The sequence below is a fragment of the Asterias rubens genome, chromosome 4 (assembly GCF_902459465.1).
Source record: "Asterias rubens chromosome 4, eAstRub1.3, whole genome shotgun sequence".
Lineage (NCBI taxonomy): Eukaryota > Metazoa > Echinodermata > Asteroidea > Forcipulatida > Asteriidae > Asterias > Asterias rubens.
Genome location: NC_047065.1, coordinates 16453966 through 16478341, shown reverse-complemented (window position 1 = coordinate 16478341; position 24376 = coordinate 16453966). Strand labels below are relative to the sequence as shown.

The following is a 24376-nucleotide window of genomic DNA, read 5'->3' as shown; positions in this document are numbered from 1 at the left end:
CTATTCCCTTGAAAGGAAAGTGGTTTCAGAAAGGGAGATTCAAAAACAATTTAATTCTGAGAAAAATTTCTGCATGAAATGATTCTTAGATTGTTTATTCCAATAATGGATCTTTCTTTCTACATGGACATTTATTAGTGGGTGTTTTTCTTTCATTATTCTCTTGCACCTGCGATGACCAATTGACACCCAAATTTTTCAAAAAGTGAGAATACTGGTCTTTGACAATAACTAAAAGGTTTCCAGCCGTTGGTTTCACCAAAAATCTTCCTAACTTGGGATTAATCTTCGGACTAGCCCACCTTGTTGAGCTGAAAATGGCTGATGATGAGACCGATGTTAAAGGGACACACTGCCTTGGATCGGACGATTTGGTCTATAAAAAGCGTTTGTTATAAAATGCCTGTGGTTAGAAAGATGTTTTAAAAGTAGAATACAATGATCCATACAAACTTGCCCCGAAACTGCTTGGTTTTTCTTTATTTTCGAACTAACGCAGTCGGCCATTTATTAGTCGACGTGGGAAAAGAAAAATCGTGCAACCTCAAGGCATTTTTGTGTGGATCATTGTATCGTACTTTTACACCATCTTTCCACCCAGATGCATTTTATAAAAAACAGTTACAAACGCTTATTTAAGACCAACTCGACCGATCCAATGTGTTCCTTTAATTTAAAAGAGAGCCATTTACATCAACAAGGTGGGCTAGACTTAGATCGGGTTCAGTTCCGTATCCAAATAAATAGGATGCATTGAACCCATCCTAACTTAGGACGGGTTACTCGTTCTAAAGTCTAGCTAGGATTAATCCGAGCGTTTCCGTGAAAATCGGCTGCAGTGCCCCTAGCTAATACAAAGAGTCCAAGCCAGTACAAGACTTGATAATCTCTAATCACCATCAGCCAACCATAACCCTCTTCCTCCCACGTTGCCTCACTTCCTCTAATTTCTTCAAAACTTCAGCTGCTTTCTCATAAGATTTCCCGTAAGCTGATAACACCTTCTCAAAGACAACTTCGGTGTCCGGATGGGTGCTCAAGAAGGCTCTTTCCAAGACATAAAGGTCCACACCCTTGTCCTCTGCCAAACCTGAAATCTGGCTGAGGCCAAAATCAATTAAGATGATAGACGACAACTGGAAGTTGGAATCAGACGATTGTTGGCGTAGTAACATATTCGATGTTGTAAGATCCCCATGGATGACGTCATTGCTGTGTATTTTGGCCAATATTTTACCGACAACTTCAGCAAGTTTGAAAAGTTCTTCTAATGGAGCAGATCTGCGCTGAAAGTCTTCTATAAATTCTCTTACGGTAACAGAGTTATCAAAGTCTTCCATGTAAATGCAATACTCAACATAGTTGACAAAGTAGACTGTTGGTGTAGAAATTCCTGCAAAGCATAAACAAAGAAATATAATATTGAAAATAGGCTCAATTCAGTTCATACATTTATGTTTAGTTCAAAATAAACTTAGAAACCTTTTTTAAACAATTGTGGTGATTCCTTTGACTTTTTTTGTTAGATCAGATTGAATCAAAAACATAAAATAGGCTTACAACCACCACCCATGCAGAAACTGAAATGGCCCAAAATGTTCAATCCACACTTTTGCTTTCAGGAAACCAGAAAAGCAGATGTCAACTTTCGGACCGTCAGTGTACATCATTTGTTTAATAAAGAAGTAACATTTGCTTATCTAAATAGTGAAATAAGAACAGCAGACAAATGGATACTAAACAGATAACATTAAATAATAAAGGGTTCAATCCGCTTTTCGGAGTCAGAAAAGTGGAATGCATCAGAAACAAAATTCAACAGTTCAACCTGCTTTTCTGTAGCAGAAAAGTAGCCCAACTTTTTTGTATACTCAAGTGGGGCGAGCAGAAAAGCAGATGTCCACTTTTTTTATCATACATTTGTTTATCATATAACTATAAGTAAAATTAGACACGCATAATTAGACACGCACAATCCGTCATATTTAATTAATAGCCTACTCGAGTCCTAGAACTATTTCGGTTTCGTCCGGCTACCCGTTACGGGAGACGATAGCCGGACGAAACCGAAATAGTCGGGAGACGATAGCCGGACGAAACCGAAATAGTTGTAGAAGTATTAATAGCCAACCTTGTTGAGCTGTAAATCATTGGCTCTCTTATAGTAAAGTAAATCCCCCATTCCACACACTGACCTGCTTTTTGGCATCTCAAAAGCGAACGCACTTCTTGAGAAGTTCTCTTGGCCGTCAGTTTCTCGTCGAGAGTTGGGTGACGATACTTCTTTTTAAACCGTTGTTTCACGACACACGCCCTCCCTAAAAAAGTTCCCCGATAAACTTTAGCTTCAGCGCCCTGCTTGATGAGTTGAGATCCTGGTAAGACCGAAAATAATGGAACCTCGGCACTCGTGTCCGTTAGTAGGGAAGCCATTTTTTAAATCTCAATCGACACGGCTGGCTCCGATCCTACACATGACCTCGAGCTGACCCTGGTAGAAAAGTTTGTTGACCTGGATTTATCTATTTTTTAGTAGGGGTGGTTGCGGGGACCGGACGGGGTTAACAAAATCAATGTGTTTTAATCAGTTTCATGATTTGTATTATAATCATGGTAGATAACTGCTAGATTGTATTATATTCATCAACCTTTCAAAGAATGTTATAACTTTAAATATAAAGATTGACTTTGCAAAAAGTGAAGGTTGTTGTCAAATAAAAAACATCGTGAATCAAAAATGGTTATTGGTGAAGTGCACCAGACTGATTTGGCATTTGATGTGCGTGTTGCTGGTGGTCGCGTCGCGGCCGCTGCCAGAATCTGCTAGTGATTATATATATATGCTGCATGCTCTCGAAGGTGGATGGGTTTTATTATTGCTGGGATGGGTGAGCCTGTCTGACCTCTTTTTGTAAAATTTTCATTCAAGTTCAACAAAGTGGAACCTGGTTTGAACTTGTGTAGTCAGTGGTTTAAGAAGTAGCGGCATCAGTTTGCTGAGTGTGGTAAGTATTGCTCAATGATGATGGTTTACTTGTTGAAGATAACGGACCGCCACAGCACAGGCATGACACTGACAGGCGCTAGGTGTTAAGTGTTAATTGTTAGCAGCCTCCACAGCCAGTGGCAGTGCCACCGCCGCCGGGGGCGAACGAACTCGTGTGTGTGTGTGCTGGGCCCAATTTCATGGCTCTGCTTACCGCAAGCACAGAATCGGCGCTTATCACGGAAGCAGGGAATTCGGTGCTTACGGCAAGCGTATTTCACGGGTTAGCGGCGAATTTGGGCTTCTGCGCGTGCGTACTCCACGACCACATTCTAATACTAGGCATTCTACGCTTACAAGGCTAGCGCAGAAATTCGGCGCTTGCACGTAAGCGGGGAATCACGATCGTAAGCGCAGAATTTGGCGGTAAGCAGAGCCATGATGAAATTGAGCCCTGTGTGCTGTACTTTTTGGGTTGGGGTTGTATTGTAAATGTAACTTAACCTTCCCCCCCCCCCCCCCCCACCTTGGTCTCAACCTCCACTGCACTAGTTCAAGTTGCGATAATGTATCGCTTTTCTAGACCTCCACGACCAACAACCCCTCGATGTCCGCCCCGTGTTCGAAGCATGTCCCAATTCTAGATTTATAAAATATCACTTTTTCGACTTCGAGTAAGAATTAAGTCCCCGATTTAAAATTCACATACAGTGTGCGATCTATCCATGCATATAAGAACAGATGACACAACTTCATTCCATGACTAGACTTGATTTCAAGTCTGAGATTGAGGTTAGTTATCTGCATCAGCCACGCAGAATTGGGAGCTCTCTGCTTCCGCACGTCACACGCACACCAAAGGGGTAGGCCTTGTTAATGTATGGGGGGGGGGAGATTGACAACAACCCCAACAAAACATGTGTGGGCCATTATTGGTCGGTCGAGCTCCGCCTAGCAACTACTGTAGTAGTAGGACAGTAGCGATCAGCCGGAAAGGGGTCTGCCTGATCATCACGTAATGAGCTGGCCGTAATCGTACTTGGGCAGTAAATGCATCTTATTCAGGAATAATTGTGAATGTGATCAGCTGATGAACAAAGATTTGGGACAGGGTTTTCCCTTAAGTTTGAATTTCTTTAGTAAAAAGCCAATCAAGACCCAAGCAGTGACTTGGACGCTGTATTCCTTTTTTTTTTTTTTTTTTTTTTTCATTATCTCGACCGATCGAAAAAAGGAGTACAGCGCTGGTCCTCAGGTGTTTTAACAACCATTTGGCTAGTGAACCAGTGCTGTTATTAGACGGAAGAGACAGGCCCTTATGGGCGTGGCAGCCTCCCACAGTCCCATTCTCCTTCGATGCTGGACGGTACCAATATTATATCAACAAAATCCAAGATGTGTTAAAATCACTCATTAACATGCTCAGCTACCGTCTAGGATTATTTGACCCCCTTTTATCTTGGTTTAGTAAATTACAGAAGGCTCCACTTACCTGAGGGTTAGTTCTTGCTAGGTCTGTATATAACATGTGCTTAGAATAGTACATGTGTGACATGTGTGAAAGTAGTATTCTGCCCCTCTAATAAAAACATCTCTGAGACCTGACCCCTCCCCCCCCCCAACCTATGTGGAACAGTCCAGTCTAGCATATCAAGGAATTTAACTCCTCCAGGTCATTCAACTTTGGAGAAATGGCATAATTTGTCATTGGAGGATTGATTTATTGGTACCTTCTCACCTTGAAGGGGTTTTAAGGGAGAACACTGAAGGTTGGAACTTTTTGGTTTGAGTGTTGTATCTATGACGATGTGACCTCTAACGTCACTCAAAAACCATAACATGATTTGCGCGCATACCATCCGGGCAAAACCTAGTTGTGTTTTTGCAGCCAGCTAGAAAGTGTATGCAATCTTACCATGACTATGCATCTTTTTGACCGGCGAAACATGTTTTGTCAACAGAGGGCGGTTTGAATGTAAACATAGGTCACATCGTCTATAGGAAGGGTACATTATAATTCTAGTAAAGAGTCAGGGATTAATACAGACAATGCAATGCTCAAACCTGATACATGTACTTAGCAGCAGTTCTCACAGGGTGCCCTTTACCTAGAAGAAAATACATAGAAGAAAGCATATACATTCCTGAATGCTTATTTGAAATTGGAATCCTTGAGGCTGGTGTACAAGTACATGTATCTCCAAAGTTAAAATGAATTAACTGCATGTTTCACTTTTTTTCAGGGACTTCTGAAGCTTTCCAAGGAGTATATCGTAAACATTGAAGTCTTTCAGTATGGCCACTCCCACCTTGTACCATGCACCCTCATCGTTCTTCTCACAAAGGGTAGGTTCAAATTGTAACTTGCGCCAAATAGACAGATCCATTAAGCTTTGCCCCGTTGCGTATTGACCAATCACAACGCTATGAGGGTCCGACAGGTAAGACCGGCATGCGTGCGCGTATGCTTGGCGCACGCGGAAAATTTGTGTAGAAAGGCATTGGAGAGGCGCAAGTGTTCTTGCTCACACGCGTGTCGTGGGCGGAACCTAATTGATCGGTCTATTTCACAAAGTACTGAGGGTTGTCGTTGGAGTCAGCTGACGATTCAATCTCAATCGCTCAGATGACTGCAATGTCACTTTACAATCACTTTAAGTCAGTGGAAATAAGTGTAAAAGGAACATTACAGAATTGGTTTTCGCTATTAAGCAAAACAGTTGCTGGCAGTGTAAGAACATAATGTGATCAACCATATATATACATGGACTGACGCACCTGGGCACAATGTCATGGCTCTGCTTACCGTAAGCAATTAATCGGCACTTACGGAAGCAGGGAATACTGTGTTTACGTATTTCACGGATTTGCGGCGATTTTTTTATTCTGCGCGTGCGTACACTCCACGTTTCTAGGCATTCCACACTTGGAAGTAAGCGGGGAATCGTGATCGTAAGCGCAGAATTTGGCAGTAAGCAGAGCCATGAAATTGGGCCCTGTAGGTTTTAGATTGATCGGCTATCGGCTCCACAAGTTATGACCATTAAACTTATTTTATATAGAGCACTGGAGAGCTTTGATATTATAAAACATTGAGGGGTATTTTTTTTCACAAAGCATTTGAATCTGAGAAAGGCTTCAGGCATGAAGTCTTTCTCATGCGTCTGAAAGTACACATTACAATGTAGCAATGGTGTATTCTCTCACTTAGGCAAAACTCACAATACTTCAAAAATACTATACTGCAGTTCATAATTTAATCTAAATTATATATTTGTTTTTCGGTAACACCATGTGTGTTTCTACTTACTAGGTAATGTATGTTCTGTCTGGGAGACACGCACATAAACATGTTTTTATGTGCGCGTCTCCCGACGATGACCAGAGCAAGCTAGCCAAAACGTTGAGACCATTTTAAGAACTGACCCTGCGCTAGTACAGTTAATTACGATTCTATAAGCTAAAGTAGTAGTCCCAGCCTATTTTCTGTACCATCCGCCCTGGTAATAAGTAAAAAGCAGGACAGTTCTCTTCAGAACTGAGAAGTCTCCCGAACACCCGAACAATCTACTCCGCGGTAGTAGAATAAAGAAAGACAGTTCTCTAAGAACAAACTCTACCTGGCAAGTAGATACACACATGGTGTTACCATAAACCAAATAAATATTGATTGATACCTCACCATGCTTTAAATCCTACATTGTGTATATAATCTAAATTGTTTTTAAAAGCGCTCCGTTCTTTGTGGGGCGCTATATAAATGCTTTCATTATTATTAATTGTATTGGTTTTTAATTTGTAGGCAAGACTTGCATTTGAAGAGAAGAAGTTAAAGTACAGGAGTGTAGAAATTGCCATCATGGCACAGGAGCAACTGCAGCCTTGGTACGCACGTATACACCCCTTAATGACTGTTCCAGGTCTAGCCTTAGACACCGGAACGCATTTCATCGACTCTGAATCTATCATAGGCTATCTGGATCAAATCACCCCAGAATGTAAGTTATAATGAATCCTGTCATTTCTCAGTGGAGTGTCATGGCCTAGCGGTTAAAGGAACACGTTGCCTTGGATCCTCGGTCGGGTTGGTCTTTGAAAAGCGTTTGTAACCGTTTGTTATAAAATGCATATTATGGTTAGAAAGATGATTTAAAAGTTAAATACAATGATCAACACAAAAATGCCTCGAAATTGCGTGGTTTTCCTTTTAATTTGTGAACTAACATGGTCGGCCATTTATGAGAGTCAAAAATTTGACTTTTATGTACATGGTATCTCAAAAACCTCCATATTGTCCTTCTACTAAAGCTGAAACATATGGAATAAATTACTCAATTAAGTAGGACTCAACTCAAGATTGTCTTCATTGTAACTGCTTAGTTTTAAAGGCACTGGACACTATTGGTTATTACTCATAATAATTGTTAGCGTAAAAACTTACTTGGTAAACAAGCAGTGGAGAGCTGTCGATAGTACATGTATAAAACATTGTGAAAAAGGCTCCCTCTGAAGTGACAGTAGTTTTTTAGAAAAGGGTAGTTCTTCACTCAAACGATTAAAAAACTTCAGGCCTGAATAATTTTTAGGTCTACCAGTGCCTTTAAACTTTCTTCCTTTTGAGCTCTGGCTACTCCTAGAACTGAGTATAAACTGCATACATGCAAGTTCTCGGCCTTTCAGCTCATTTAATCATTTTGTCCTCAATTTTAGTGCCTTAGAAAACTGAAGTTTCCATCTTCCCTTCTCAATTTACCCCATCCCTCTTTTTTTCCTTTTTGTTTTAGTGCCTCCATTGTTCCTTAGTGAAAAGATGCCTGAGGGTCAGAAATGCAATCATTATCTTCGCCTGTTCAAGACGATTCCTATAGAATTTATTACTTTTGGGACTTTCATGGACATGCAGTACTCCCAGGGGACTAAGCTGGGAATGAAGCCTGCTTTCATTTTAAGTAAGTCAGTTTGAACTGTTAAACAGCTACCTGAGCGGAATGTTTTCAATGGAAATGGTATTTTTACTTGTTTATAATGCACTTGTTCACCATTTAATGTAATTTTTATATGTGTACACTTCTGAATTTTTCGTAATTATCGATTAAAAAATCAGGCCCCAACCTAAAGGTTTTGAAAGACTAAAAAGACTTCTGCCGTTGACGGTGCGAATCAAAGGACAATGCCGCTGACGTCATGTCTGGGAGTTTGCATTGTTACACCTCCACGCTGCAACAAAGCGGCTTAACAAATTGGAGCAATAATGACCATTCAACTTATTGCCTGGCCCCATAACACAAGCAGCAATAATGACCATTCAACTTATTGCCTGGCCCCATAACACAAGCAGCAATAATGACCATTCAACTTATTGCCTGGCCCCATAACACAAGCAGCAATAATGACCATTCAACTTATTGCCTGGCCCCATAACACAAGCAGCAATAATGACCATTCAACTTATTGCCTGGCCCCATAACACAAGCAGCAATAATGACCATTCAACTTATTGCCTGGCCCCATAACACAAGCAGCAATAATGACCATTCAACTTATTGCCTGGCCCCATAACACAAGCAGCAATAATGACCATTCAACTTATTGCCTGGCCCCATAACACAAGCAGCAATAATGACCATTCAACTTATTGCCTGGCCCCATAACACAAGCAGCAATAATGACCATTCAACTTATTGCCTGGCCCCATAACACAAGCAGCAATAATGACCATTCAACTTATTGCCTGGCCCCATAACACAAGCAGCAATAATGACCATTCAACTTATTGCCTGGCCCCATAACACAAGCAGCAATAATGACCATTCAACTTATTGCCTGGCCCCATAACACAAGCAGCAATAATGACCATTCAACTTATTGCCTGGCCCCATAACACAAGCAGCAATAATGACCATTCAACTTATTGCCTGGCCCCATAACACAAGCAGCAATAATGACCATTCAACTTATTGCCTGGCCCCATAACACAAGCAGCAATAATGACCATTCAACTTATTGCCTGGCCCCATAACACAAGCAGCAATAATGACCATTCAACTTATTGCCTGGCCCCATAACACAAGCAGCAATAATGACCATTCAACTTATTGCCTGGCCCCATAACACAAGCAGCAATAATGACCATTCAACTTATTGCCTGGCCCCATAACACAAGCAGCAATAATGACCATTCAACTTATTGCCTGGCCCCATAACACAAGCAGCAATAATGACCATTCAACTTATTGCCTGGCCCCATAACACAAGCAGCAATAATGACCATTCAACTTATTGCCTGGCCCCATAACACAAGCAGCAATAATGACCATTCAACTTATTGCCTGGCCCCATAACACAAGCAGCAATAATGACCATTCAACTTATTGCCTGGCCCCATAACACAAGCAGCAATAATGACCATTCAACTTATTGCCTGGCCCCATAACACAAGCAGCAATAATGACCATTCAACTTATTGCCTGGCCCCATAACACAAGCAGCAATAATGACCCCATAATTAGATATCAATCCAATTTTATTGATCCACTCCAAATCCATATCTGAAAGCTCACAAAGTAATGCATAAGGGTGATATTTTCTTTCATTATTCTCTTGCAAATTCGATGACCAATTGAGTTGAAATTTTGACAGGCTTGTTATTTTATGCATATGTTTGGATACATCAGTTGAGAATACTGGTCTTTGACAGTTACCAAACGTGTCCACTTAGTCCTCTTATGAAGACCTAGTTGCCAACTTTTACATTCCCATATTATGTAATCTGACTGAGTTGAATTCTTCCATCATTGCAGAGCAAATTCATGCCTCGATAGAGGTTTGCCAACGTTACTCCGAGAAGTATAAAGACTTAAGGTACGAGTATCTCAACAAAGCCACCGCCCTCACAACGAGATTAGAAGTTATCAAGGATACCAGTACCCTAAAAGACCACCTCGACCATGTGGAGAAAATCCTGACGGAGATAGATGAAGAGTTGGGAAAAAATGCTAAAGAATGTCAAGGTTAGTTGAGTATTCAGGGTTTGATCTCTAGCTAGACCAGTATGCGCATCATTCAACAGTTAGTGCTTGCGCAAGGGTTATTTGCCGAGAGGTCTACTGTTGTACATATTATTGGTCTTGTACAATGGACACAATTTTGGAGATTACTTACTCGCTTAAAGCCATTGGACACTTTCGGAACAGAAAAAAAAAAATAAAAAATTTACAAATAAATTAGAGGGTTTACAGAAGGTAATGGTAAAAGACTTCTCTTGAAATATTATTCCATAATACTTTTTGAGAAAACATTAAAAAAATATCATGTCGAGAATTACGAATTTATTTTAAACACATGTCATGACACGGCGAAACGTGCGGAAACAAGAGTTTGTTTTCCAGTTATTTTCTCCCGACTCAGATGACCAATTGAGCCAATTGAGCCTACATTTTTGTTAATTTATACATAAGTTGTGATACACGAAGTGTGGGCCTTGGACAATACTGTTTACCGAAAGAGTCCAATGGCTTTAAAGACACTGGACAATATTGTTATTGTCAAAGACCAGTCTTCTCACTTGGTGTATCTCAACATATGCAGAGGGAGCCGTTTCTCACAATGCTTTTTTTACTATAAACAGCTCCCCATTACTCATTACCAAGTAAGGTTTTATGCTAATAAATATTTTGAGTAATTACCAATAGTGTACGCTGCTTTTAAGTGCTTAGGCAGCCAGTGTTAACATGAATTTGATTTAATGTATGTAAGTAGCAGCAAATTTGTTGCATAGATTTTGCTACATTCCTTTAAAAATGCATTGAATTCACTTTCTTTTTTTTCTTTTTTTTACAAAACCATACCTTATTTTAAGACAAAATAAAAGTTGAGAGTTTTTTTTTTGTTTTTTTTTTTTGGGGGGGGGGAATGAAGCGTCATCATCTGTAAAAATTCATTCAGAAAAAAAGTGGTTTTCATTCTTACTTAGATTGAGACACGACATGTAACAAGATCGGAACATTTTATTAAAGCCATTGGACACTTTCGGTAAACAGTATTGTCCAAAGGAAATAACAAAAAAATAATGGGAAAACCCACCCTTGTTTCTGCACGTTTCGCCGTGTCATAACATGTGTTTAAAATAAATCCGTAATTCTTGATGTCGAGAATTGATAATTGTTTTAATGTTTTCTCAAAAAGTAAAGCATTTCATGGAATAATAGTTCAAGAGAAGTCTTTCACCATTACCTTCTGTAAACCCTGTAAGTTATTTGTAAATCTGTGAACTTTTTTTTTTTTTTTTTTCCTGAAAGTGTATATTGGCTTTAATTCTTGAATTGAATTGAACATTGAGAAGTGTACACATTGGAATCTACCTGGAATGTTATGCCCGGTGCACACTATTCTGCGAATGCGGATGAATGTTGACGTCACATGGCTGTTTTCACAGCGAATGTTTCAACTGTTGCGAATTATTTCGTTTTGATTTTGTGTACCAAAATTCACTTCACATTCGCATCGCAGGAAGTGTGAACCGGGCCGGGCTTTCCCCATTCCAAAAACTTTTTATAAAAAATCTGTAAATCTTTCATTTTGCCAGATCTGCAAGAGGACCAGAAACCATGGTTGTGCGGCGGACACTTTAATGTCGCAGACATCTACTTGGCAACTATTCTTCACCGTCTGTCCTTCGTTGGCTACTCCAATTTCTGGAGCAACGGAAACCGTCCTCAAATTGAACAGTATTATCATCGGGTGCTGCAGAGGGACAGCTTCCGTAGAAGCTGCTTGCTCGCCAATGACACATTCTGGGCAGTAAAGTGGCCCACAATGAAGTACAAGTTAAAATGCCTTCTACCGAAGTTTCTTGGAACAACAGCTGTTGCATCCGCTGTTATTGTTGGTGCTTATATTTATTTCAAGAGGCATTAAATTATTTTCAGCTCTTGTTCAGTCATTCCGAATTTCTCCTGCAAGGTTTCAAATTTTGCCATACTTGTACTTACCATTTTTAAACTCATTTATTTTTAAATCTTTTATGTAGATGCTTTTGGTATAAAAAGATCACATTTGGTAGAAATTTTTGAATACTTTCACATGTAAGTTGTTAATGTAATGATCACTTGGTGATTTAATTGGTGTTCAGAACACAAAAGATTTAATGCCAGTCGACTGTGAGTAGACTTCTATTTTATACTTTTACCGATTTAGGACTTTTATATAATTACAAACTGCCTGGTGGTGGGAAAAACATGTAGCTGTTATTTTGTTCACAATATCGAAACAAATCATGTTTGTTGATCTACTGCTCTAGTTTTGATGATATCGAACAAGGTAGCTAAAATAATTGTAGAAAAATTAAAAAGGTTGCCAAAAGATGGACATGCCATCATTTCAACATACTTTCTAAAATGTAGCTGTGATTGTAAGGTTGTTGAGCCATCCCTTTTGCCAGATAGTCCACGCACATTATACAAATATAACGTGGTTTGAGGGTGAACAGTCCATATGAACTCCCCAGGGTATTGGAAGTTGACTTTCTGGACACACCATGAAACACAACAACTGACTGGGGCGCATTTGTACAACCCCCCTGGGAACAGTTCCACGCTGTAAAGCGCATGACAAGTAGACTATCACCCTGGCTGCTCGGGCGTGAGTCTACTTGTCATGCGTATTTGCCACATGTGTAAATACTCGCGCGCACTTGGCACATAGCAAAGGCTGCACATGACACATGATGTTGAATGGACCGATGAGACCTCAACTCTCGGTCATGAATACATGTGATGTATAGTAATGCCCGATAGTCCCAACTGGAATTCATCGGAGCATACACCGTATGAATTTACGCAAAGAATCGGTGACACATTCAATGGGAGACTTTAGGACACTAGGTGGCAGCAGACTTACCAGGTAAATTTCCAATGTTTACATATCTGAGCATGCGCACATGACCGAGAATGATTTTACCTGGTAAGTCTGCTGCCACCAAGCGTCTCAAAAGTCTCCCATTCAATTCAATTTATTTGTTCATCATATGAAAACACATGAAATTTGTTTTCCATTGCACAGCTGCAGAACAAAAAAGAGAGATTCATAATAAAACAGGACGAGTCAATAAGGTAAACACAAATTATCTGATAAAACTATTATTAAACTATGGATGGCACTGGGTAGAAAGGTGTTTAATATGTTCTCTTAGTTGGATCCTTCCTGGGCCCAATTTCATAGAGCTGCTAAGCACAAAAATTTGCTTAGCTTGAAATTTCTTCCTTGATAAAAACAGGATTACCAACCATATTTCTATTTGTTGCTTATTGCTTGTTACTGGTACTTAGCTGTTGTTTGCTTATCCTGAAAATCACGTGGAAATTTGGTTGGTAATACTGTTGTTATCAATGAAGAAATGTCATGCTTAGCAAATTTTATGCTTAGCAGCTCTATGAAATTGGGCCCTGTTTGTTACAATGAATGAGTGTAGAGGATGTGTGCTGTCAGACATAGTATGGTTACATTTTTTCATAAGGCTGCATGGGGCGTGCATGGACTGTGCATGGACAAAGTTCATGTGTGTAAACAAAAAAAGGCATCCTTGAGAAAGTGTTGCCTGATGGTTAGAATTTAAGAGCTGAAGGTCACGAATCTACACTTTAGAGTCTATTCTCTAAATTCAACTATTTCCCCAAATCTTTGTACTCTGTCAAACGACGCCGGGTCACATTTATAGCTGCTTTGCACAATTTATAAGACTATATTATTATATACAACTTGTACTTGCGACATTATTAAGTACAATGTTTTGTTTAAAATTATGTTTTATACTAAAATAAATTTTTTAACTGGAAAATGATTTTGGAAATTGAAATAATACATGTTTTCAACTGAGTTTTTTCACATCATGTTATTTTAGGAAAGTTGGTAATTTTCAAGTTGAACGAACATAATATTTTGTAGAAATCTACAGTTTAGTGTAGAATCAGAACAGAAATAGTTTAACAGGCTTGGAATTACAGCAGACCACAGAGGCACTGGCATATCTGTTGCCCCTCGTCTTGGCTTTGGTGCCCCTTCAAAAAGTTCCGATTGACTTTTAGAGATTTTTCAATGGAGGTGCCCTTTTCAAACTGAAATGGCTTTTGAAAATCCCCTTTGCAAAGATGAAATTCCAAGCCTGGGTTAAACTTACCATGTGGAAGTCTTTGAAAATATCTCCCAGTGTTATGTTATTAACCATAATCAACAGGACAACACTTTCAATTCGAATCAGATGATTTTCATTTATTTTTAAAGCACGCAATGCAACCACTTACACACAACTTAGAACATTACTTTCAGGGTATTGTACACTCCTAGTAGAACAATGTATGTAAACATTACAGGGATAGCTAGTTTTCAAATTCGATAATATTGTAACAAGTGAAAGTTATTAAATGGATGTTGGTGACTTTATTGTAAGAACAAAAATTATTAAAAAAATGTAGAAACTGCATCTTAAAAAGAACAAAACTTTTCTTGTGGTACAAAAATACCAACAAAACTAGAAAGAGATTTAAAATGTATGAATAATTTAAAGGGAAGGTACACGTTTGGTAATTATTCAAAACAAATATTAACTTAAAAACTGACATGGAAACGAGCATTGGAGAGCTGTTGATAGTATAAAACATTGTGAGAAACAGCTTCCTCTGAAGTAGCATAGATTTTGAAAGTCTTTTATTCCTATCTGAAATCACACAAATTCGTCCAACAAGGGTGTTTTTTCTTTCATTATTTTCTCCCAACTCTGATGACCAATTGAGCTCAAATTTTCACAGGTTTGTTATTTTATGCATATGTTGAGATACACCAAGTGAGAAGACTGGTCTTTGACAATTACCAAAAGTGTGCCTTCCCTTGAAAGGCAGTGGACACTATTGGTAATTGTCAAAGACTAGCCTTCACAGTTGGTGTATCTCAACATATGCATAAAATAACAAACCTGTGAAAATTTGAGCTCAATCGGTCATCAAAGTTGCGACATAATAATGAAAGAAGAAAACACCCTTGTCACACTAAGTTGTGTGCGTTTAGATGGTTGATTTCGAGACCTCAAGTTCTAAACTGCAGGTCTTGAAATCAAATTCGTGGAAAATTACTTCTTTCTCCAACTAATGGCACTTCAGAGTGAGCTGTTTCTCACAATGTTTTATACCACCAACCTTTCCCCATTACTTGTCACCAAGAAAGGTTTTATGCTAATAAATTGTTTGAGTAATTACCAATAGTGTCCACTGCCTTTAACCAAGTTCAAATATGTATTAAAATGTCAATTTTTTGAGTTGTGTAAATGCTCCAATCGGTATTTAATTAATGTTTCAATATTTGAATCATGTTTTCAATATTTACCTTTGGAATGATTCGAAATAAATCTCCAAAAACATTGTCAGTATTTAATTTCCATAAAACAAGATTAAACTATCTATAAATTATGGTTAAAAGATATATTGATTCAATCTGTTGCTTAATTGAAAGTGTCCATGTCGTATTTTTGTTGGTGGAGGCTCTCCCATGCAGAAGGTAAAAACATGTTGGGTATAATACACAAGTTAAAACATATCAAGGTGCATTTGATTTTTAAATTATAAAATATTAGACTTGTGGACAAGTCGTTACCCACAAGTCGTTAAACGTCTTTCGTGGTGATAGCATTCCAACTCGCTCTGCGCTTACTGCGGCACTGGCAATATTCTCACGAGACTGCTGGCACAGCAAGACTACTGCTGCTCTTGTTCTTTGCAGTCTAATTTGTAGTTGGCAGCCAGCAGCTTCGGGCGAGAGCAGTATTAGATTGCAGAAACCTGAATCAATTAAGCCACCACCCCAAATCGACTATCTCACTGCGACGGACCATTAAGGACTTGTTGACAAGACTAATTAAAACATCAAAGTTTTATTTAGAATCCTGGGTTCAAATAATATCTGCTAAATTTGGTGAAAATTTATCTTATTTTCTCCTTACATCGGTTGTCTCTCGAGTCTTATCCACCACATCTTTGTCTCTAACTTCATTTTGAAAAGGGCACTTGCATTGGAAAATTTTGAAAAGGCATCAAGGCCAAGACCAGGTGGCCTCTTAGTGAAATGCCAGGCCTGTGTATTTATGTGAGTATAGAGCAAAGGTCAAAGCTAACATAAATAATAGCATACTCCAAGCCCTTTAATTTGCATATTGCGTCTTGTCCAAATTGGCGAACACAGCTATTACCATAGCTTCGACTGAACTGCCCCGCCATGCCAGCCATAATCCATTATCAGTATGGGACATCCATCATCCATTTTATATGGATTCACAGCTACCAATGAGAATGGCCTTGAAAACACAAAAAAATTATGATAAAAAAGCGATTGCATACAAATCCGTTTCGTAATTGGAACCTACTGTTTGTTTCAATCCTACATGTAAATAGTTTTCAGCATAGAGAACTGACCTGTGAAACTAAAAAGTGATACCTTTTCAAAAACGGTAGTAACTTAAAGACAGTTGACACTATTGGTAATTATCAATATATCTCAACATAAGATGCATAAAAATATAAAAAAAATGTGAAAATTTAAGCATAATTGGTCGTTGCAGTTGCGAGATAATATTGGAAGAAAAACACCATTGTCACACCAAATTGTGTGCTTTCAGATCATGAGATGCTTGATTTCGAGACCTAAAATTCTAAATCCGAGGTCTCCAAATCAAATTTGTGAAAAATTACTTCTTTCTCAATAAACTACGCTACTTCAGAGGGAGCCATTTCTCACAATGTTTTATTTTTACTATCAACTTCTCCCCATTACTCATTACCAAGGTTTTATGCGAACAATTCTTTTGAGTAACTACCGATAGTGTCCACTGCCTTTAATTAAGAGTGAAAAGTTTCAAAAAAAAAGCACAATGCATTTTTGGATAGGCTGCTGTACATGATTGTACTCCTTACCAACAACCCAACATTGATTTTGGGGCTTCAAATTAAATTACAATTATCAACTGGACAGTATCAAACCATTAATTGGCCACATGTATGTGGAAAATGGGTAAAAATAGGGATTATTTACAAATACATAAAAAGTTCCTGCAAATTTTGTCATATTCCATTTCATTCTAACTTTTAAATGAAATAATAATTTTGGCTGGACTAAAAGACACACGATTCCATATTTGTCTCTCCTTAATCAATTATTTCTTAAATAATGTGTAATAGTGTGATTTTTTCTTATTTTTTATAATCTCTGTATATTTTCTTGTAATTCGACCTCTGGTCGCCATGGGAATTTGTTTTTAAATAATAAACCAATAATGAATGAATGAATGAATTAAAATATACTATCCCTTCAAATAATTTGAATACAGCAGCACATTAGCGCTCCCAATTTTTAGGCCAGAAACCCACAGACTCTGGAGGTCAACAAGATTAGTCTATTTGCCATAGAATTAATACTATTTTTATGAGTGTACATGGAAATTTATAATTTAGTTTTTTAGTTCTGCGGTGGATTTCACAAAGAGTTGAGACTAGTCGTATCTCAAGTTACGATGAGTTACTCATCCTACCTAACTTAGGACTAGGCTTAGGTTCATAACCTAAAGTAAAGAGTCCCAAGCCAAGGTCCTAAAGTTAGGATTACTTCTAGAAACTATAATGCTCCCCTACGACAGGCATGACGGGGGAGCCTTATAGTTATAGCCTCTAGCTAGAAGTAAGTTAGGTTAGGACTATCTTTGTGAAGTCCAATCCTAAAACTTTTAATATTAGAGGTTCGTTCCGCTATCGTTTCGTGGAGACGCTAGCGGATTGAACCTCATAGCTCTAGGTAGGAGCATGTGATTGTGAAGTTGAGCTCCGATCAATTATTTTTGTTCTCATCGACATCAACTTGAACCAGGTGACAGGCTCATTTTGTACCAAATGTTGTAAGTGACGTGCCAAGATAATATCGCTACTCCAGCACCAATCAACTTGTGGCTCAAGGCATGGAAATAAACTGCCGTCATAGACACCATCAACATCCACAAACATTCCAATAGGATCAGCAGAATAGTAAAAAACTTTTGTAGAAATATCAACTTGTCTTTTTTGTTTTCTTTACTGGTTTGTTTCTCTGCTACTGCATCCAATGATGGTTTTGTTTGGGTGGAACTTTGATGCACGATTCGCAGTTCTTCATGAATCAAGAGGGCGCTGTATATGAGAAGGAAGCAGTGACCGGAGATGTCGAACCCGTCCCAGTGATGTCCTGCTTTGAAGCAAGATCTAACATCGGTCAAATTCTCATCCCCAATGCATGATCCAGTCATTTGCATCACCCAGTGGAAGACAATTTCGACCCAGCCAAACCACACCGTTGTCCCCACCAAAAGTACCCTCGACAGACCCATGGCAGTCTGCAGAAAATTCACCGGAGTTTGCAGCAAGCCGGTGGTGATGATCAATGGGGTGTGGAGGGCCATGGTCCAGCCCCATGCAAGCTTGACGAAGTACTGGTTAAGGAAATTGTGTTTGTTGGAGAAGTACGACTCTCTTATGGGGAAAAACTCGTACATGAACGATCCGATAGTCACCGAAACGCAGAAGAACTTGACAATGTGGAGTGTTGTAACATGTGTAATGGCTACAGTAATGTTGTAAAGTAACTCGAATAACTCGTCACAAATAGTCCCCTCCGTGTCGGCGACCGGTGTGTCCACTCCTACTGTCTGTTGGCTTGAATTTGAAGACATCCTTTGACGAATATGTGGCTCAGAATCTACTGGTAAAGGCATAATTGTTGTGCATTGGGTGCAAAACGCAAAACTGTGCAGCTAGCTGCAGACGACTGCAGCGCCGGTATACCGCCCTCAATAGTTGAATACATGGTACATAACTAACTTTCTGCACGAAATTTGTTTTACTCAAAGACAGTTCTGTTTTGATACAACATTTCAATTAACTTCAAGGAAAATAGTTTTAGAGAAAGGGTTTTCGAAGCAGGAAAATGGCCTAGGCAACTACATTATTAGTTTTAACTTTGGGGCAATTTTAGGGAAAAAAGCAGAGTAACTTTTTTGGCGGTTTTTCCGTCCTCGGCCACTTTTTTCTCTCTGAGTTACATGTGCCTGAGACATGGTATGGGGTTGGTTAAAAACTGACACTTGGTAGATTTGCAAGATCATGTATGAGCGGCTATGCATTTATTGTCATATAATTTAAATGCACGACGAGGGAGTTCGAAAATGTTCCAAAATTTACATAAAAACAAAGGGGTGCCCCTGCAATTTCGTTGAAAACGGGGCTGATATTTAATAAAATCACTAGGGGGTCAATCTTGCTCTGTTGTCAAAAAATGGGCTGAAATTGGATGAAAGCACAAGATAGATAAAATCACAAGGGGTAGAAGCATTGCCGTTTCGTTAAAAATGGGCTGAAATTGGATTAAATTACAATGGGGAAACCTTGAATTTTCGTATGTGCTGACATTTGTTATTACCACACAGGGGGTAAACCTTGCAGTTTTGTCAAAAATGTGCTGAAATTTGATTAAATCACAAGAGGTAAGCCTGCATCTTTTTTCTCAAAAATGTGCTGAAATTTGACAAAAACACAAAAGGTAAGACTTGCATTTTCGTACAAAATCGGCTGAAATTTGATAAGACCACATGGGGGTAAACCTTGCAGGTTTTTTTTTTCTTAAATGGCCGAAACTTGATAACCTTTCCACTTTCGTCAAAAATTGGCTGAAATTTGATAAATTCACAAGTGAGTGAATCTTGCACTTTTGTCAAAAAAAAAGGTGAAAATTTTATTTTCCCTTTTTTTGTGATGTCTACAGAAGGTGTATCGAATATGAGGCACTTCGTTGCACTAAAGTTTCATTGCTGGGACACCCGGTTCGAATCCTACCCGTACGTAGAGGGACATATGACTTTTACTGATGGCACAGTAATGGATGGGTCCGTCATGTCTCTCCCTAAATTAGGGTAGGGTGATTATTCCGGGTAGGAAAGTAAAGGAGGGATCGGAAATAGCAAACCAGAAGCTATGGGTGATCACTCTGCTGGTTCGACCAGACTTTAAACCGACTGAATGCCTGGCCTTCACTCTGACTAACTTTCTGCAAAATAAATGCTTTAATTTTAATTCATTTAACAATTCATGTTTTCAAGTTTGAGTAAAAAGGGGCGGGGGACAAGAAGTAAGTCCAGCGTTTTTATCATAATTTCATTGAAAGGTTGAGAGAGAAAAAAACAGAAGGGGTAAGCCCAGGGTTTTTACTTAAATTTCATTAATAAAAATTAAGAAAACGATACAAGAATAATAGTCCAGCATTTTTATAAATTATTGGTTAAAATGAGAAGAAAAAAACAGAAGGGGGTAAGTCCAGCATTTTTATCAAATTTTGTGCCCAAAAATGAAGAAAAAACCACCAAGGTTAGGTCTATCAAATTGGGGCAAAATATCAAATATGAGGTAATTCCGCCCGTTTTATCAAACTTGGGGCCAAGACAGTATTGAAAATAAAAATCACAAGGATTCTAGCATTAAATACTTGTATAACTATAATTAGGATTCATAAAGTGATTTTTCGTCACTATTTTTTTAAGCACATCCTAAAGCCCAAATAAAAAACACATTATGTTTAGCATCCGTGTTTCTTGAAGAGAAAAAAAAATACCCAAAAGTGGGCAGGAACGCTAAACAGGTACATTTTGTTTTCAAAACTTTGTCTGTAACCTACTTTGAATAACTCTTGTGAGCGTTTTGAATATTATGAAAAAACAAATTGTTTTGGGGATTTTTTTTTTCTTGGAGGGGGGGGGGGAGATGAAAAAGCAAAAGTGGTAAAAAATGCAACAATCTGCTTAAAGTCACCTGGAAGTGGTATTTTTTCAAAATAAAGCTTTTGTCAATAATATATGTGTTTTGATGAGTTGAATGTGAATGAACAGTTAACTAAGGTTTTAAAAAATCAGTTCTTATGTTATTTACAAATTTAAGAGTAGACCCCGACCCGAGAGGGCGCTGTTCGTGATGTCAATTGAGGCAGACTTTGCCTGTAATGCGTAGAGTAAACACAATTTCAAAGTACATGTACGGACCAAGTCGTGAGTTTGTACGTTTCAAAACAATTTTTTTTGTTTTTTTCCGGCAATGGCGACCAGGTGTATTGCTGCTGAATGCAGAAAAACACTTTTTGAAATGTACCAACTCACGACTTGGACGTACATGTACTTTGCACGTGTGTTTACTATACACATTGCAGGCAAAGTCTGCCTTGAATGACGTCACAAAAGGGGTAGGCGGAGTCAGCCCCCAAACAACTTTATGTATTTTTTAAACATTTAAATCGTGACAAACAATTACTACAAAAATTGTTTTATTGTTCGTAAGCATTTATACTCTTATGTTTGAAAGAAAAAAACTCTATTTCCAGGTGACTTTAACTTTAAGCCTGACAAACAACCGACCTAAAGAACGAATACTCAGTGACTAACAAACAAGAAACCTTTATTTGCCTTTTTGATAAAATAGTTAAGCTTTAGTCCAGGATAGTCCAGGATTTCACCGTTTAAAATCTATAACCACACCACTCTGGAAAGCTCCAACTTTAAATAAACATTATGTAAATATTTAATATCCACAGTTGTTATTATTGTTCATTATTTTTGTTGAGGAAATCTTTGTTTCTTACATTCATGTAATCAATACTAAATAGGTAGCTCACACAAGTCCTCTATATATAACTGTTCAGTCATCAACAGTTACTAAGAGTCTGTCTACTTTTTGTAGGTCCAAAAAAAAAAAAACAGATGTGCACAGATTTACATTAAACTTACACAGTTTGAAGATAATGATACTAGAAAGCTTCCCTACAAATATTAGGTGCTGGGGTGCTGTAGTTTTTGAGAAATGGGCAAAACAATGTAATGAAAAAAACCTGTCACAGTGACATTAGACACAATTTTTTTTTAGCATGTAAAATTGTATTTTCATTATATTGTTTTACTCATTTCTCAATAACCTCATTAGCAAGTAGTATTTTAAAGGAAGCTTTCTACTATCACTATTTTCAAACGGTGTAAGTTTAATGTAAATCTGTGGACATGGTGTTTTGTGTTACAAAAAGTACCCAAATCCTTATAAACACACACCATTACAGATTAATTTTAATGACCAACAACCAAAAGGAAAGGAGTGACACAAAACTTCCTTTATAAAGTATTTCGCTGTTCTAAAAGTCGTAATACTGCAACCCTCTGACCACCATTACAGTACTCTGATCACCCTTGACAACGACCCCCCGCGCCTAAAATGAAACCGGAACAAGATACTGTAGATAAACTTACAGAAATAGCTTAAGGATTTCAGAGTGAATAACTTACAGATAAGTATACTATTGTAGTAAAAAATTATAATACCCTAGAGGTAAACAAAATTGTTTCATAAAGTTGCTTAAGCAGCTCTATGAAATTGGGTACATTTCATACTGCATGCTGCTAAGTGCTTAGTGCATTATCAATAGTTAGAAATCATGTGTGAATGGTCAGACAGAAGAAGGGTTAATGTGGGAAATTAAATATCATTTGTGACCCGCTCTGTGAAAATGAGTCAGATGTAGGCAATTTCAGGAATTGAGTTATATGCATGGCTGGAAAGAACTCATCAGCAGCAGTAATTTGGTGTGTGTCTAAGCTTTGGGGTGTATCGCGTTGCTGAGTTTCTCCTGTTTGAAATTAGCCACTAGACCATGTTTTGTGAAAAACGAATTACAAGTAAAATGATATTTTAAACTAGCATTATGTGCAAAAGGATACAAATTAGAAATAAGTATGAAAACAAAATTGTTGTATTAATAGCTTTATTGCCTAAAAGTAAGTGTTCTAAAGGTTAACCATGAAACTAAAGATCTTATAAAGACAAAAAAAGATATTTTTTTAAAATTTTGTTTTAATACATTTTCCACATCAAACTGTCCATAACTTAATATTGCATTGGGCGACATGTGACTCATTTTCAGAGTGGGTCACATTTTATGTAAGTTTAATGTAAATCTGTGGACATTTTGTTTTTTTTGTCCTACAAAAAGTACATAGACCCTTTAACATGAAGATGTGCATATGAAGCCACAATCATGTGAACATTCTTTGTAAGACACCAAATGAACAACGGATAAATATTGAGTTACTCTTTGCAGATCTTGTATTCCACAAACTCAAACACTTTGTATTCATCATTGACACAGCAATACTCAAGTAGTATACCATACAAATATCAAGATAACTGCTACATCAGTGGACATCAGTGGTACTCAAAACTGCTGTTCAAATGGACCTCAAAGTGTGCACTTATGATTGTGGACGTGCACACACTAGCACACGCTACTTTGGAATAATAAAAACTATGTCATACGTATATATAATATCCATATATAACCCATAACATGAAAGTTACTAATGTTGAAAAAAAAGCAGTTGGCACACACGTCAGTGATCTTCTTCAAAGGGTCTGGGTATTCAAAACACAATGTCCACAGACTTACAATAATCTTACACGTTTCAAGACAGTGATGGTAGAAAGCTTACCTTAAAATATTACTTGCCGAGGTGCAGTAGTCAAGGTCACGAAAATACGTTTAACATGCTAAGATAATTTTCGTCTTTAGAGGCGAAATTTTTTGTGTGAATTGTTTTACTCATTTCTCAAAAACTACAGCACCTCAGCAAGTAATATTTTACTACCGTCAATATTTTTAAACTGTGTGGGTTTAATATAAATCTGTGAACACTGTGTTTTGTGTCCTACAAAAAGTACCCAGACCCTTTAAAGATGTTTTGCACTGTTTATATTATCATTACTCATTCTGGTAAATACACTTTTCATTGACAATTTACAATGAAGAGAATCTGTGAAATCACACACCCTTTAAAAACAATGAATATTTACAAATTCGGAAAAAAACTGCAATGGAAAGATTCAGACAAAATAAATATTTGTTTGTACATTATAGCCAAGTGAAATAACTTACGTATATTTGCTACATACAGAATAATACCTTTTGCACATGTTTTGTTTCAAGCTGTAGCTAAGTGGATTCACTTCAGGTTTATACAGTGTTTAGATGAAGCACAACAACAGTATCTTTTAAATGCAAACAATAGAATGTGTGTAATGACTCTGTAATTATGGATACTCTCTGTTCTGCCTAGCAATAACCCCATTGTTTTCCTTTATGGTAGCAACTGTGGACCTATTGTCTCTTTTGTTATAACTCCTTTGTTTTAATGTCACTACAAACTCACACACACTGCAGCCTCGCACACACTGCAGCTCCTCCCTAAAAACGCAACCTATATTTGGCATGGATAACAAGTTTACTGTACAATCTTTTTTATATCTACGC

General features: G+C 38.0%; 3 protein-coding genes across 3 annotated transcripts; 1 reads left to right on the top strand and 2 right to left on the bottom strand.

Moving 5' to 3' along the window:
* Positions 1-717: 717 nt before the first annotated feature.
* LOC117289400 (EKC/KEOPS complex subunit TP53RK-like) lies at positions 718-2476 on the bottom strand. Its single transcript, XM_033770507.1, has 2 exons — positions 2196-2476; positions 718-1393 (listed from the first exon to the last, which is right to left on the bottom strand). The coding sequence occupies exons 1-2, from the start codon at positions 2431-2433 to the stop codon at positions 900-902; spliced, it is 732 nt and encodes a 243-aa protein (XP_033626398.1). The 5' UTR covers positions 2434-2476; the 3' UTR covers positions 718-899.
* Positions 2477-2855: 379 nt separating this feature from the next.
* On the top strand, positions 2856-12368 carry LOC117289744 (ganglioside-induced differentiation-associated protein 1-like). Its single transcript, XM_033771005.1, has 6 exons — positions 2856-3005; positions 5230-5332; positions 6789-6984; positions 7771-7935; positions 9787-9996; positions 11571-12368. The coding sequence occupies exons 2-6, from the start codon at positions 5282-5284 to the stop codon at positions 11900-11902; spliced, it is 954 nt and encodes a 317-aa protein (XP_033626896.1). The 5' UTR covers positions 2856-3005; positions 5230-5281; the 3' UTR covers positions 11903-12368.
* Positions 12369-17264: 4896 nt separating this feature from the next.
* On the bottom strand, positions 17265-18786 carry LOC117289431 (fat storage-inducing transmembrane protein 2-like). The gene has a single exon (XM_033770551.1). The coding sequence runs from the start codon at positions 18759-18761 to the stop codon at positions 17871-17873; it is 891 nt and encodes a 296-aa protein (XP_033626442.1). The 5' UTR covers positions 18762-18786; the 3' UTR covers positions 17265-17870.
* Positions 18787-24376: the final 5590 nt, after the last annotated feature.

Bases quoted from the DNA above. Each gene is read 5' to 3' on its own strand.
- LOC117289400 (XM_033770507.1), bottom strand. From the start codon at position 2,433: ATGGCTTCCCTACTAACGGACACGAGTGCCGAGGTTCCATTATTTTCG. The intron at 1,394-2,195 runs GTCAGTGTGTGG...TATGCTTTGCAG, and splicing joins TTTGAGATGCCAAAAAGCAG to GAATTTCTACACCAACAGTC.
- LOC117289744 (XM_033771005.1), top strand. From the start codon at position 5,282: ATGGCCACTCCCACCTTGTACCATGCACCCTCATCGTTCTTCTCACAA. The intron at 6,985-7,770 runs GTAAGTTATAAT...TTTTTGTTTTAG, and splicing joins GGATCAAATCACCCCAGAAT to TGCCTCCATTGTTCCTTAGT. The intron at 7,936-9,786 runs GTAAGTCAGTTT...CCATCATTGCAG, and splicing joins GAAGCCTGCTTTCATTTTAA to AGCAAATTCATGCCTCGATA.
- LOC117289431 (XM_033770551.1), bottom strand. From the start codon at position 18,761: ATGCCTTTACCAGTAGATTCTGAGCCACATATTCGTCAAAGGATGTCT.